Genomic DNA, 12,510 nt, shown 5'->3' on the forward strand with positions numbered 1-12,510 from the left:
CGAATTAGGGGGCACATTATCGATTAAAGAAATCCGACCAAACCAGAGGTACGGGGGCGCAGGAGCGGATAGGAATCAAGGGGGCAAAGCATCCGAAAGATTGGGGAGGGAAGCGAAATGGTAAAGAGGGCTAGAGTGAGGTGGCAGCAGGGTTGGGTGTGAGGGAGATGAGGCATGGCATCCGTTAAAGAGCTAAAGTGCCACATCAGCATGAGAGAGAGAGAGAGAGAGAGAGAGAGTATAATAAGCAAAGGAGAGGCCTCGTTTTTCTTCATTTCTCCTTCGTTTCTCTTACACACAGACGGAAGATCCAACGATCTCCAGGTATTTCCTTCCTTTCAAGATCGATTTTTCCTTTCGCCATCGATCCCTCTGCCTTCCTTTTGCCTTTCATTTCGTCGAACTGTCGGATCATTGCTCAGACGCCCATGACGGAGGGTTTTCACCCCCCCTCCCTTTCTGAAATTCCACTCCCGTACTTGTTCTACGACCTTTTTCCGTTCTTTTACCTTTTGAAATCGTCCGCTGCTGGCTTGATCCCGGGTTTCCGTCTTCTACGCTTCTGCTTTGTATTGGATGCTCCTCTGCCGGCACGATCGCGGTCGCGGTTTCCGGCTGCTATTCTTTGCTTGCAACGCCATTTTGATTCGTCGTGTTGCTCAAACACGTAGCTTTCCTGCCGTTAGTTTACACCGTGGCTTGGAAAACATCTGAATTTTGTTTGGGAAAGCGTAGCTGTAGAATCAAGAGTGCCATGAAAGGCAGTGCCGCTTTCCCAGTGTGTTAAACAATCCTCCCCTGCTCCGGTCACCGAGATTTGGACTATGCGGAATTTCAGCCTTCTCTTTGCTTTGGTCGTCTCTCCCTCCAAAGCACAGCCTTTCCAAGAGTGTTTCCTCTTAATTTCCTTATTCGAGCTGTTGTACGAGCCATCAGGAACGTCTACACATGTACTTGGGAATCATTGGATACGGTACTTGGAATGACCGAGACAGGCTACGATCTTCCGTTGCCAAAACACGTCAGGTTTGCTAGGACTCTCTTTCTTTTGTCTTTCTTTCTTATGTTTTACTGGTTCTTGTTGAAGCGTGCATTGTGTAATCGAGCTGCAAATTACAAAAACCTTTTTGGTTTCTGTCTTTTCACGGTTAAATAACCTTTTAAAGGTGGGGGATCCGAGTTGATCAAGAGATACTGATGCAGAGGTCTCTTCGTCAATGAATTTGGAAAATCTTAGTGAGGTAGCATGACCTCGGAAGAATCAGTCGACATTTTCCTTAAAGGATCTATCTTTGTAATATATTAATGATCGGGAGGGAATTAATGTCAAGGTCCTGGGTGAGGATTGATAGCACCAGACTAGGTGGATCTAAGGCTAAGGGCCTAATGCAAAGAATGTGCCTAGGGTCAAAGGATTTAATGCATCCCAAGAGAGGGGTGAAATGTTGCATTAGGAAGGCCCTATATGGACGACATGTGGCATCTAGATCCATCTAGGGAGATGGGGCTTGTTGAGGCTTGAGAGAGAAGAGAATAGTGATTTTCACGTATGTTTGATTCGGAATTCTCTGTCTGCTTAAAAGCTTCAGCAAGGTTGGCTGAGTGGATTAACTATGGTATTGCTCCCGTGATCTGCAGTACGAATAGATAGTTAGTGTGTTAGATGTAACATTTGGTATCAGAGCCCAAGGCTAGGAATTCAAGAAGGGATTGACGAACATCGCGGTGGTCCTCTGGCGCTGGCTTACGAACTGGCCTACGCATCGATCGGCGATGGTGCTGCTGTCGTGATTGCGACGTAGAGATTGGCGCTGCCCGTGGTCTACGGTGAAGTGATTCGGGAATGAGGGAGACCCTTCGACGAAGATAGTCCGTGACTGGCGCCAGATCAACGCAGAGCGCTAGTCGACGGACAAGCTGGACGAACGTCAAACCATCAGCCTAACACCGGCTGTGACGAAACTCGGGTTGATCGACGTATAGCTGTTGGCGCTGTCGTGATTGCGACGGAAGGTTGGCGCTGCCCGTGATTTGGAGCGGACGATAGGCGTGGAGCGCTAGTCGACGAGTAGTTGGCCCGAAATCAGGATTTGGACAGCGAGCACGTAAGCTGTGATCTGGAGCAGACGACAGGCTGGGAGCGCAGAGGTGACGCAGCGGAAGCGTGGTGGCTCGTGTGCATCTTCGAGAAGATTTGGGGATGGGCAACCCGTAGCCAGAGAACATCTCGATCAGACATCTACACCTTGGCAGACAAGGAAGAGGCCACGCAATCCAAGAAGGCTGTGGTGAAATCGTTGATGACCAGGGAGCTCTCTTTGACCTCCATCAATTCCATGTTTTTTTTTTGGACTTTGTTGGTTAATGCTGTGCTTTCATAAACAGGATCTTGTGAGTGATCAGCCTGCATGAGGCTTTGATGTTGTAGCAGGGACAGATTATGCTTGACGGTATGCCTATGTGCTGCAGTCAGAGTTGTTTGCAGGAGCTTCCCTAGGATAGGAAAAAGCGTCATTTGAGATATATGCCTGTGTTAAATGCCTAGTTAGTGTGAATCTGGGATTGCAGGAATTCCCTAGTATAGGGAATTGTGTCGGAGGATCAGTACACTGAATTGTGTCAGTTTGTAAATACAGTTTTCTAGCGGTGTTTAAAAAAAAAAAAAAAACACCCATGGAACTGGATGGAAGCAGAAGAGGGAGCTTCTAGGAGGGACCCTGGTGAATCAGGAGTCCGGCCGACCCAGCAGGTGTCGCGCCGAGTAGCTCATACTTTATCTGGCAGGATTGCATTGCTTGAGGATGCCTTGCAACAGTTATTAGCGCAGCAGTTGCAGGCCAATGCAGGGCAGTCTGAACTTAGGAGAGCGATACACAGTATGTCTACCAGACCTTCTCGAGAGGAGAAGGGAAAGGCTCCAATGGAACCGGAGTCTAGTGTCCATATGGTTGAGCCTAGGAAGGCTAAAGTGCCAAATATTGCCAATTACAGACCGGAAAAGTATTCTGGTCGGATGAACGACCGTAGCTCCGATGTCATTGAGACCTGGTTACACAAATGGGACGAGGCGTTCGCCATTTGTGAAATCAGAAATGACATCAAGAAGATCTGTGAGGCCACCCACATGTTTAGTGAGGCAGCGGATCGGTGGTGGATTAAACAACAAAAAGATGGTATAGCATTCACTGCCTGGGAGGGGTTTAAAAGAGAGTTCAGGAAACACTTCTTATCTCCTGACAAAGCATCCCGAGCTTGGGATCAATATAGGAACCTTCGTCAGAGAAATTTATCGGTGGCAGAATACACTGATAAGTTTCGAGAGAGTGTAATGAAGGTTGATGAATCCCTGCCTCAATCAATCCAAGTGAAAGATTTCATATTTGGATTGAATGATCGAATAAAAATGGAAGTTCGGGCTAAGTATGCGAATACGTTAGATGATGCAATAGACGTAGCCCTGAACTATGAAGATGCCAAGGGTAGCAGGCGAAGTGGGTTTGCACAGGTCGGAACCCAATATGAGTATCCGAAGAAATCTGGGTTTAAGAAGAAATGGATTAGTAGAGGGAGTGGTTCTCAGCCGAGTGGTCAAGCCAAGTGGTCAAGCAGGCGAAATCGGCTGAAACTCCTAAATCAAGTACCACCATTGGAGTGAAAAGGAAAGTAACCTCAATGGCAGTCCGGGCTTGGTCTAAGTCTCCCTTAAACCCAGAACAAAGGGAAAAAGCGAGGAGAGAAGGCTTATGTTTTGGTTGCCTTCAGCCTCATCAGTGGAAGGATTGTCCACGTAACAAAGATCGTCGGATGGGTGAGGTGGTGATCTCAGAATGTGACGTGGAGATGGAGGGAAGTCCCAGAGCGGAAGAGATGCAGATGCAGCTAGCGGGATCTTCTCAGAGGTTAGTACCTTGTTTATTATGTGTGTCTGTTGCTAAGCTAGTGACGAGTGCACCTGATAACATTCTATCTAAGCCTGCAGCAACGGGGTATACAGTCTTTAATGATACGGAGTTAATTAAAATGAAAGGGCAAGTGGCCAATCATGGTGTCATTGTGTTGTTTGACTCGGCGTCAACTCACAATGTGATTAACTCCAAGCTCGTGAAGAGGCTGAAATTAAAAACAAGTCCATCTGACTATGCGTATACAGTCAGGATGGCAGATGGAAGTTCAACTGAAGTATGGGACCAAAGGGTTACCTAGTTGGAGCTTCGGATTCATGACTATGCTGAGAAGCTTGATTTTGAAATGACCAAGCTTGCTCATGCAGATATAGCCTTGGGTATGGTGTGGCATTCTAGGAAGAATCTAGCCATTGATTGGAAAAAGCACGTATATCAATTCAAGATGAATGATGTGCTTTATGTCTTGCGAGGTAAGAAAGATATACCTCAGGGACCGTTGGTTTCCGTGATGGAAATCCGAAAAGCTTAAGAAGAGTTTTTATTCCTTTGCACCGCATCGGTAGAGCCGGTTAATGATTCTTCGGCTAGCACTGATGTTACGCAAAGTGATGAGATGGCCAAGCTGGCTAATCTTATAACAGAGGAGTTCTCTGAATGTTTTAGGGATGAACTACCTTATGGGTTACCTCCAGAGCGGAAAGTTCAGCATAAGATTGAACTGATCCCGGGGGCAGAACCTGTAAATAGACCTCCCTACTGAAGAGGCGGAGGTGCGTAGACAACTGGAAGAATACCTCAAGTTGGGGCAGATTCAACCAAGTTTCTCACCTTTTGCTTCGCCAGTGATATTAAAGAAGAAAAAGGATGATACGTTTCGCCTCTGTATAGATTACAGAGCATTGAATAATATCACTGTTAAGCACATGGCTCGGATTGATGATTTGCTAGATGCGTTACATGGAGCCGTGATTTTCAGCAAGATAGATCTTAAGTGTGGCTACCATCAGATCCGGATTAGAGCCGAGGATGTGCATAAAACCGCTTTCAGAAGCAAGTTTGGTCATTATGAGTTTTTGGTAATGCCCTTCAGACTTACCAATGCTCTGGCTACATTCATCATGCTTATGAACGATTTACTACGTCCGTATATTAGAAAGTTCGTAGTACATTTTATTGACGATATCCTGATATTCAGTAAAAGTATTACTGAGCATCATGAACACTTGAGAGTAGTGTTCAGTGTTTTGAGGAAAGCCAATCTGTATGTAAATAAAAAGAAAACTATATTGTGTATGGTTAGGCTTGAATATTTAGGATTCATAATTACTCCAGAGGGGGTAGAAATGGATCCAAAGAAAGTGGCTGCGATACTAACTTGGCCAATCCCTCAGAGTCTGACCGCGTTGCGATCATTCTTGGGGTTTGTTCAGTTTTATAAAAGGCATATCAAAGGATATTCCGAGATAGTATCGCCATTGACTGATCTGACCTCAGATAAAGTACCTTTTATTTGGGGACAGAATCAACAAGAAAGTTTTAACACCATAAAGCAAGCTGTGGTCTCAGGACCGGTGTTAAAAATAGTTGACCCCCAGAAACCGTTGTTCCTGGAAACCGATGCAAGTGGCATTGCGGTAGGAGCAGTCCTTCTTCAAGAGGGAAGGCCAGTAGCCTTTGAAAGCAAGAAGCTTTCTCCCTCTCAAAGGAATTGGCCAACTCATGAATTAGAGTTGTATGCTGTTATCCATGCTTTGAAAACATGGAGGCATTATTTGTATGGTTCAGAGTTTTATGTGGATGTGGATCATGATACTCTGAAACATTTTTGTAAACAGCTTGACTTGAGGGGCTGCCAAGCTAGGTGGGCAGAGCTCATGCAGGAGTTTAATTTAACGATTCGGTACCGAAGAGGAAAAGACAATAAGGTTGCTGATGCGTTGTCTCGCATTATGCATAACCTGAGTTTCACGGTATTAGAGAGTGCTCTAATGACCGAGATTAGAGAAACTCAAAAGGTGGACGAGTTTGTCCAAAGCTTATGGCCTAAGGCTCATGTGTTAAAACCCGGGGAAAATGAAAAGGATGACCTGGCATCCAGAAAAGGCCAAACTTATGCAAGATATACCATAAGGGATGGTATGCTGAAAAGAAATGGCAAGGTTGTAGTACCTAGTTAGAATGATCTCAGGCAGAGAGTCATTCGACATTGCCATGATAGCCCATGTGCGGGACATCCAGGAGTCGAGAAGACATGATCTCGTGAAGCGAGATTTCTTTTGGCCAAAGATGAAAAAGCATATTCATAAATATGTGACACGGTGTTTCTCGTGTCAGGTAAGCAAGGCCGAGCGGGTGAAGCCACCTAGACTTTTACAGTCGTTGGAAGTACCACTAAATAAGTGGGAGAGCATTTCCATGGACTTTATTGTAGGGCTGTCTATGACACGAGGAGGGTATGATTCTATCCTTGTGGTGGTTGATCGTCTAACCAAGATGGCTCACTTCATTTCGACTAGAGAGTCTGTTAGTACCCCGCAAGTGGCGGATTTGTTTATTAGACATATATTTCGTCTGCATGGATTGCCTAGATCCATAGTGTCAGGCAGGGATGTCAGATTTACCGGTCATTTTTGAACAGTGGTATTTGAGACACTAAGGACTGAGTTGGGATTGAGTAGTGGGGATCATCCTGAGACGGATGGTGTCATTGAGACAACATACATGGGACAAGTGGTTGCCATTGTTGGAGTTTGCCTACAATGATAGAAAACATTCCTCTACCGGGTTCAGTCCGTTTGAACTGAACTATGGTTATGGGTATGTGTGTGGTAGAGTGTACATTTGGCTCATATTGGCAGTCTGGCATGGCTATGTTGTCATATTTGATTGGCATGCACACAATTTGATCCTGATTGTGGATCTCAATTCTCTCTCCGTACTATATGCTACCAGATGTGAGTACAAAACACTTTGGTCCTTTGGAATTGTGCATCACTTTTTGTTGCTTGCTTCTCTGCAGTGCGTGCACACTACAGAGAATTTCATTCTCATGATTCCTTCATCAATTCGATATTGTCTATCCATCTTGGATCATGCCTTCGCTTCCTTCTGTTGACAGCTCTCACTGCCAGCTTTTCTTATGGAGTTAAATTACTACTATTGCACTGCCACCTTTTCTTCGATTTATGCTATCCCTTACTGTCCAGTCTTGCTTTGCCAAATATCTGTGCTGCTTTTTTTATAAATACTATTTCATCTTTTGTTTTGATTTGTGGTTTGATCTGTTGTTTAATCGGTACTGATTTTGAAGCCTTTTGCATTGTTCTCTCTTTGCCTCTTGATTGCCTGAGAAACAGATTTTCTCCTGATTTAAGTTCTCCAATTTAAGTTCTCTTTTGCCTCTCTTTCCAATTTAAGTTCTCCTGGGTAGATTGTGGCCATGTCACATGCTCAATTCAGGCAAAATGTTCGTCAGGATGTGCATGTCACCATTGCTGTTTTCATTTGGCTTTCCGGTTTTGTAAAGACTTGAAATGGGGGATCACCGTTTCTCTCTCTTCTGTGCTGTTTTTAATTCCAAGGACCCCTGTTAAATCTTCGTTGCTCTCATGGTCTCATTGCTTCTAAGGGATGCATCCCTCCACTGCTATGAGATTTGAGTTTAGTTTCTGTGAAAGGATTTAATTCAAAAAAAGTACGTAGCATGGCCACTTTTTTTGCATTGTACCCTTTTTCGTCCAAGTGGTGATCAGCTGTTCAACTATATTGAAATATCTTACGAGGGTGTAGAACTCCCAACAGCTGAATTTTGGTCTTTAGAACAACACAAATCTGTATTTGGGTTATTAGATATGTTCTAGTTTTACAAAGGTGTATTTTTCTATCACCTTCGTGGACATGCAAATTCTTTGAATTTTCGTCCACTTGGTGATCAGCTGTTCAACTATATTGAAATATCTTAGGCGAGTGCAGAAGCCCCAAAAGCTAAATTCCAGTCTTTAAAACAATAAAAATCTGAATTTGTATGGTTGGATATATTCTAGCCTATTTGATTTGTTTAGGGGCATTGAGGACAACATCAACACACACACTTTTTTTTTTTTGGTAAAATCCAGTGCACTGTATTTATATTGTCATAACTTTACAAGAGGGAACATCAACACACACACACACACACACACACACACACACAGATATATGAGCTTAGATTTGTGGCTTAAAAAAATTTCTGATCTTAGGTCTCTTGCAGCTTGTATATTGTATATATATCAATCTCTCTCATATATCTAGGTGAAGATCACCTTTGAAGTCAAGAAACATATGCACCAGTTTTCTTAAAAGTATTACTCTACACATAGACAACATATTCAAACCTCTAAAAATAAGATTAACCATAAAAAAAGCTTAATTAGGCGTTTACTTTCAAATGCTTCATGTATTTCACCCCTGAACTTAGTTTGCTTTCCTATGTATTAGTTATATATAGTAAAGAACCTCTCTCTGTTTTTCTCTCTCTTTCAATCCCCCCTCCCCCCAAACAAGTGTGTGTGTGTGTGTGAGTGAGTGATCCTGTTCTTAAAAGAACGAATTATAGTCTTATGAAGTTATTTAAATACGGTTTCTCTTATTGCTACTGTCCTTTCACTGTCATGCTTTCAACTTTCACTTGATATGGCTAAATATGGAGTGATCACTTCCCAATTCTATAGGCTCTCATCTTGCGCAAAAGAGTGTATTTATGTCTCAATTTAGTAATTTAATTCCCTTACTTCTCAGAAAGGGCTCTCTGTCTCTGTCTCTCTTTTTGTTATCTTATTTTCTGCTTTGTTTCACTTTTGCTATCCAAGTTTTTGTTGTTGGGTTGGGATATTAAAGCTTAGTAAGCACTGGTATACCCCCAAGAGATGCTGGAATCTTATGAAACCCAGATGGCATCTTATGCTTGGGTACTGATGAGAACATAAGGGTAGCTTTGCTTACTTCTTTTTCTTTCCTCTATTTTAATTTGTAAGATTGAGTCTTATGAAGGACTCAAATCATCTCTGTTTGCTTCTTGGCGAGGTTTCATTGTTTGTTTTCTAAACCTGTTTTTCATAGGATAGCAGGGTGGTTTGCTTCTTTTGTCTCAATATAGTTGTGGTGGTGAGTTTTGAGGAGGAACGGCATTGTTTTTAAGGATGTCAGTTTGTTTAACAGGCAGTGGGAGTTAATCTTGTCGGTTTTTTGGAACGAAAAATACAGAAACTGTTAAGAACTTTTTGTGTCTGCAACGTGCTCAGATGGCACAGGAAAGTTGGAAGATGGATAAGGATGAGACAGGCTGCCAACCACCTGAAGGACCTATATTGTGCTATAATAATTGTGGGTTTTTCGGAAGTGCAACGACAATGAATCTTTGCTCTCAGTGCTATCGTGACATTGTTCTAAAACAAGCAAAGGCTGCAGAAGCTGCAGCTGCCATTTCAGCAGTTCAATCCGAATCTGGGATAGAAAGGCCATCTCGGGCAGAGGCGATTATTCTTGAAGTAGGGTCTTCCAGCCAGCCTTTAGAAACTGAAAGGGCTGGATCAGCATCATCCTCTGAGCAGTTGCCTAAGCAGCCAAACAGGTGCTTTTCATGCAAGAAGCGTGTAGGATTGACAGGATTCAAATGTCGGTGTGGCAATGTGTTCTGTTCTCTTCATCGATATCATGAAAAGCATAATTGCTCCTTTGATTACAAGGCTGCCGGACGGGATGCCATAGCAAAGGCTAACCCTGTTGTTAAAGCAGACAGGGTTGATAAAATCTAAGGTCCAGAATACAATAGATGCTACTTTGCCTGGCAGGTATGTAGAACTCAGCTTTACATGTATAGGCTCGTGACTGTCATCAGCATCTCTTCCCATCTATGAAGGACCTTTGACCTCCTGACTTAATATCTGTATAGCAGAAATCTAAATTGTTTCCAAGCTTGCATATATTCATGTTGAATCGTAGTTGTGCTCCCAATTGGATTTGAGTTCAATTTCCAAGGCTGGTTTGGTTGAGCTTCTGAATTCAAAATAATGTAAAGGATTGAGGTAGGCCTGTTGTGTGGTGCTTACGTGGGAAATTCATATGTAAGCTCTGGAATAGGGAAGGAACAGCTTGCCATAGATTGTAAAATCTTATTACTGCTTCAGAGAGGATTTGATCTTGTTTGTACTACTTCAGGGAGGCTCCAAGTTCAGTTTTGTACCCTCATTTTCCAATGTCAGAGTCATATGCCATGTGTGGACAGTAGTGATTGATGGCTTGATGTTTTGTAATGACTAGGTGGTCACAGTGCAGATGGTATATCAAGCAAGTGTTTGCAAGTATTATCTATACACTAGTGGTGGAAACATCATCAGGTGGATCCCTGGGAAACCTAAGGATTAATTTCCTATCAAGTAAAAGCTTCTTCTTGTCAGGCTAGATTCCCCCTTCTTTTCTATTTCTATAGCTTTCAGTTCCCATAGCTTAAGTATCGGGTAATGAACTTGTAAATACGGGCATGCTTGTGGACTGCGATTCTTGATAGATATTGGAAAGCTGGAGTAGTCATGATGCTTTCTTCACTGCAGTTTGTGAGTTTGGGGATATCATATCAGACTTAGTTGTTTAGTTTGAGTATGCTGTATCGATATGTGTAGGTTTGTAGCCTGTTTGTACTCTAGATCCCACAGCAGAGTTGGGCTGCATTGATGGTGCCGTCATACAATGAGTTCTTTTGTACAGCTTGTTTGGCATTGCTTTTGTGTTCAGGTAGCAGGTACGAGACTTTTGTCTTACAGATCTTTAATGTTAGTGGCGTTCTGTTCCATTTTAGATTTCAAGGAGGATATTGAATGGATGTGTGTAGGTTGTAGCTCCATTTGTGTACAGGGCACAAAATGGTTCTAGTGTTGAAGGTGCTTCACTGTTGATCGAGCCCCCCGCCTCCCGTGGGCCCCTAATTTGGAAGCTGTTAACCAATAGTCCTACGTGTGATAAGAGTCTGTGTTTTTAACCTTGTGTGTACTGTCATGAGTTGGAATTGCACTGTTCTGTTTTTAACAGGATGAGTTTGGGCATGTTCTTTGATTCATCTAGATATAGTTTTGTGGAGGGTTCGTTGTAAGGTAGAGAGTGAACTAGGGCTCTTCTTGGAGCAGCCCCTAGGCCTGTATTGCTTTCAGTGAATAATGCATTAACCAGCTTTGTATTTCAAGTGAACTGGCTTGAGTGATAATAGGCATCTCATTGTGACATTGGGTTTACGAGCTGCTCTTGGCTTGTCTGTTGAATGTACCATGATGCTTATTACCCCTATGCTACTTGTTGGTAGCCTACCTATGGGATCTAGGTACATAGTGGAGGCGCCTTCCTGGTCGTGCTATCACGATTGAATGGCCTATTTCATGTGGGAGAGTCCAGGGGTTTCTAATTTGAATCTTTTGCCACATGTTAGATGGTGTGGTTTCTAGTTTTGTTTAAAAGTTTTTTGGTTGTCTCCCTGGAAAAGCTGAAGGTATGGCTAGCACGTCTCTTGTTGGGTCTTGATGCTCTTGTTTGTGTAAATCTATGTGTGGCAAAATGCACCTGACTGACTGTGCTGATCTGGAGTCAATTGTGAACGTTTTTGCAGCATCAAATATTTCTCAGTTGTTATTTATGATTGTGAAATTCAGCTTGTCACCCCTCTTCGGAGCCTTGGTTATATACCACTTCTGCCTTTAACTAGCTCTGTTGGAGATTTACTTGAGGCAGATTATGGTGGGTAAAGACATGAAGGCAGGCTCAAGGCTTCCAAAAGCCAAGCCGTTTCAGCATTCTTGCTATGCATGGCCTTCGATTTAGCTCCAGCTTCTTTCAAATAACTGTTTCTCTTACTGGTGCATTTGTTGAGAGCTTGATGTGCTCCCTTTTTACAAAGGGCACTTGCTACATATGAGGAACAAGAATTGGCAATTGGTGCAAGTCCTTAAAAAGATGGAACGAATAGCCACAATTCTTTCTTTGCAATTGCCGGTGTTTGTTTTGTTTTGAGAGCCGGCTTTGCTGGGTGAGGCACTTACACTTAGCAAGTATCTCATGGAGAACTCTTGTGAAGTCTCATGGTGTTCAAGTGTATGAAAGTCTCCAACTATTGTGTAGTTGCATATGCTAATAGCTATGATTGTTTTATTGAAATTGCAGTTCTTATCCAATATCATGGTGAGCAGGGTGGTGATTGTTATCTATTATCATCTCAATGCTTTTTTAGTAACTTAAGAAAATTTAATAAACAAAGACACCATTTTATGCCATTGGTAATGGTGGCATTTTGTTTTAAATTATAGTTGCATATTCTAATAGTTATGGTGTTTTTATTGATATTGCAGTTCTTGTCCAATACCATGGTTAGTAATGAGTTGGTTTGCTATCTATGATCTTTTCAATGCTTTCTTAATAATGCCACAAAGTTTTTGATATTGTGTAAAATCAGTGCGTGTGTGCAAGATGTTTGTGGCCTCAGTTATAATTGGCGAAATGAGAGCGGTCGCCTAATAAAAAGAATTAATTGTGAATAATTTTCGTATTAGACCAAATATGATGGAATAATGAGTATTATTGAAAAATT

The 12,510-nt window shown here is 42.7% G+C and overlaps 1 protein-coding gene and 1 long non-coding RNA gene across 4 annotated transcripts; both read left to right on the forward strand.

Annotated features, from left to right (window-relative positions):
• The first annotated feature begins 231 nt into the window (after window positions 1–231).
• Window positions 232–9,942, forward strand: LOC147904825 (zinc finger A20 and AN1 domain-containing stress-associated protein 8-like). 3 transcript variants are annotated; one of them, XM_087388557.1, is made up of 2 exons: window positions 232–324; window positions 9,185–9,937. In XM_087388557.1, exon 2 carries the CDS (start codon window positions 9,185–9,187, stop codon window positions 9,695–9,697), a length of 513 nt encoding a protein of 170 aa, XP_087244683.1. In that variant the 5' UTR covers window positions 232–324; the 3' UTR covers window positions 9,698–9,937. The 3 variants fall into 3 exon arrangements, with proteins under 3 accessions (XP_087244683.1, XP_087244690.1, XP_087244678.1); XM_087388564.1 differs by having other exon boundaries at window positions 298–324; window positions 9,102–9,942; XM_087388552.1 differs by lacking the exon at window positions 232–324 and adding an exon at window positions 930–1,026 and having other exon boundaries at window positions 9,185–9,940.
• Window positions 9,943–10,310: 368 nt separating this feature from the next.
• Window positions 10,311–12,037, forward strand: LOC147904826 (uncharacterized). The gene is made up of 2 exons (XR_015542475.1): window positions 10,311–10,680; window positions 11,536–12,037. It is a non-coding gene; the product is annotated as an uncharacterized LOC147904826 (long non-coding RNA).
• The last annotated feature ends 473 nt before the right edge of the window (window positions 12,038–12,510 follow it).

This window comes from Dipteris shenzhenensis, chromosome 2 (assembly GCF_047967505.1).
Source record: "Dipteris shenzhenensis isolate YYH24624 ecotype China chromosome 2, Dip_SZ_1.0, whole genome shotgun sequence".
Taxonomy (NCBI): domain Eukaryota; kingdom Viridiplantae; phylum Streptophyta; class Polypodiopsida; order Gleicheniales; family Dipteridaceae; genus Dipteris; species Dipteris shenzhenensis.